Below are 2,500 nucleotides of genomic sequence, written 5' to 3'. Positions count from 1 at the left end.
AACACGGAGTTGGGGAACTTGGTCAATAGAGAATCACCGGCCTATAATTGCTTCAAATCAATCAAAAAAAGTAAATAAATAAATAATAATTGTCATTTTCTCCATTCGAGCAAAAGAAAGACGGAGAAAAAGTATCCTTTCAATTCTTTCGTTTTTTTGTCTTTTTTCTACGTATTATTTCGGCTTTTAAAGTTAAAAACGGACGCTTCTATTAAGCTAATTTCTTCTCTATTACGCATTTGACTTTTTTTTTTTAAAGGACATTGTATATTCTTGATCAATTTCTCTTTCTAATTTTGTTTTTTATTTACTTTTATTAATTAAACGAAAAAAAATAAATTGGTCGTTTGATTCCTGTTTCGTACGTGTAAGAAAAGGACTATTTTGAAAAAAATTGATAAATAAAGAGGATTGGGACTAAAATAACATCACCAGAGACACAAAAGAGAATAAATGGGAAGAATAGAAAGACAAACAAGAAAGAGAAACAGAAAACCAACACAATTTCCTCCAAAAAACGAAAAATTTTCACCTTCCATTATGAAACCCGCTCAAGCCATCGACGAAAACAAACCCCCTAAATCCCCTAAAATTCCCCTAAATTCAATCTCTTTCCTCACGAAAATCCGGTCCAGACACTCACCACGATCACGCCGTTGCTGAGGCCGCTCATGGTGGCGAATCAAGCGACAAATCGAGAGAAAAAGCGGAGAAAATCGTCCTCGTGAATCTCCTGCGTGCGTCTTCCTGCCTCGCTTGTCACAACACGACTTTTGGCGCGAAAACCATATGGTCGCGATGGGTTTCATTCGAGAGTGAATTTTTTTTGCGGTTTTCTGTTATTTTCGGGTTGTTTTGGGCTGTTTTTGGGGGTGTTTGGGTTCTGTGGGAGGGTGTTGGTTGTTGTTTTTTGTGATGTTGAGAAGGGATTTTGTTTGTTGTTGAGTTTGTTGAATTGAAATTAAAACTTTTTTGATGGGGTTTCGTTTGGTTTATTTTGTGTTTATAGTTTTTATGCTTAATTTGGGTTGTTTTCACATTCTGGGAAGATATGTTTTCTTTTGTTTTATTATATTTTGATAGACTGTTATTCATACTATTTGCCTGATGATATTCCGGTTGAAATATTTTGGCGCGAATCAATTTGGCTCCAATTCATTTTTTTTCTCTTTAATCTAACAGGATCATTTATTTTTAGCTCTTTCTACATCCTTTTCGTTGGCATAATTAAAAGAGTCCTAGCTGGCGAGAAGTAAAAAAAAATATCTATGTGATTATTATCAATATCATTTATATAGAAGTTCCTTGACCCCGAGTTCCTATAATTCACTGATGCGTTGAATACTTGTTTATTTCTTTTCTCCTCTCTTTTCTTTGGGATTTTATTTATCTAGGATTCTCATGTGTAAGTGATTCATTGTATTCCATCACCATTTTGTTTTGATTTTCTTATTACATAATAATAATAATAAAAATCAGTACAACTGGGATGTTGATTCTATGGATGCATTGAATACTTAAGCCTTTTTCCTTTTCTTGCCTTTTTCGCGATTATATAATCACTGTAGCCTGAGCGGTGTTTTTTTATTATAAAACCGAAGCTTTCATGGCTTGCTCAAGGTTATGAAAGTACATTTTGATTTGTTCTCGAAATGTATAGACTTAGCTTATAATCGTTAGCACTAACAAATTTCCATTTATATTTTATTTAATTTTCACTCATATTTCATACAACTATTGATCTAAAGAATATTATAGTCTTGCTAAAGTATCTTCAAAAAGTTTTCCGATATTAAACTATTGAAATTATTATGATATGATTAGATTAGTAATGATGGTGCTGAGAACAATAATGATGATAATGATGATGTTGATAATGATAATGATAATAATGATAACAATAAAGATTATGATAATAACAATGATATTAGTAATATTGATAATGATAATAATAATGATAATATAATGATAATAATAATAATAATAATAATAATAATAATAATAATAATGATAATAATAATAATAATAATAATAATAATAATAATAATAATAACAATGGTAACGATGATAATAATGATAAGGAGGATAATAATGATGATACTAATGATAATAATAACAATGATAACAACAACAATAGATAATAATCATGATAATGACGATAAAAATAATTATAACAAATAATGATGATAATAGTAATAATAATGATAAGAGTAATAATAATAATTATGCTGTTAAAGAACATAATGATGATAATGATAATAACAATGTTAATAACAACAATAAACATAATGATAGTAATGATCATTATAATGCTAAAATTACGGAAGATAATCATGATAATAATGATGATGATAGTAATAACAATAATGATAGTAATGATAACAATAATGATATCAATAATAATTACGATGACTATTATTACTATCACGTCAATAGCAATAGCAATGATGATAATAATAATGATAATGATAATGATAATAATAATGATAATAATAATAAT

The 2,500-nt window shown here is 28.6% G+C and overlaps 1 protein-coding gene across 2 annotated transcripts in view; it reads right to left on the bottom strand.

The window, feature by feature from the left end:
• Positions 1 to 798, bottom strand: part of RPA1 (replication protein A 70) — a 10,679-nt gene extending 9,881 nt beyond the window's left edge. For both annotated transcript variants that reach the window (XM_070125167.1, XM_070125168.1), the window contains exon 1: positions 644 to 798. In XM_070125167.1, coding sequence (XP_069981268.1) covers positions 644 to 673 — 30 coding nt within the window. In that variant the 5' untranslated portion in view covers positions 674 to 798. The remainder of the gene's footprint in view (positions 1 to 643) is intronic.
• Between the last annotated feature and the right edge of the window lie 1,702 nt (positions 799 to 2,500).

The sequence above is a fragment of the Penaeus vannamei genome, chromosome 9, assembly GCF_042767895.1.
Source record: "Penaeus vannamei isolate JL-2024 chromosome 9, ASM4276789v1, whole genome shotgun sequence".
NCBI classification, from domain to species: domain Eukaryota; kingdom Metazoa; phylum Arthropoda; class Malacostraca; order Decapoda; family Penaeidae; genus Penaeus; species Penaeus vannamei.
This window is presented reverse-complemented; position numbering and strand designations above follow the sequence as displayed.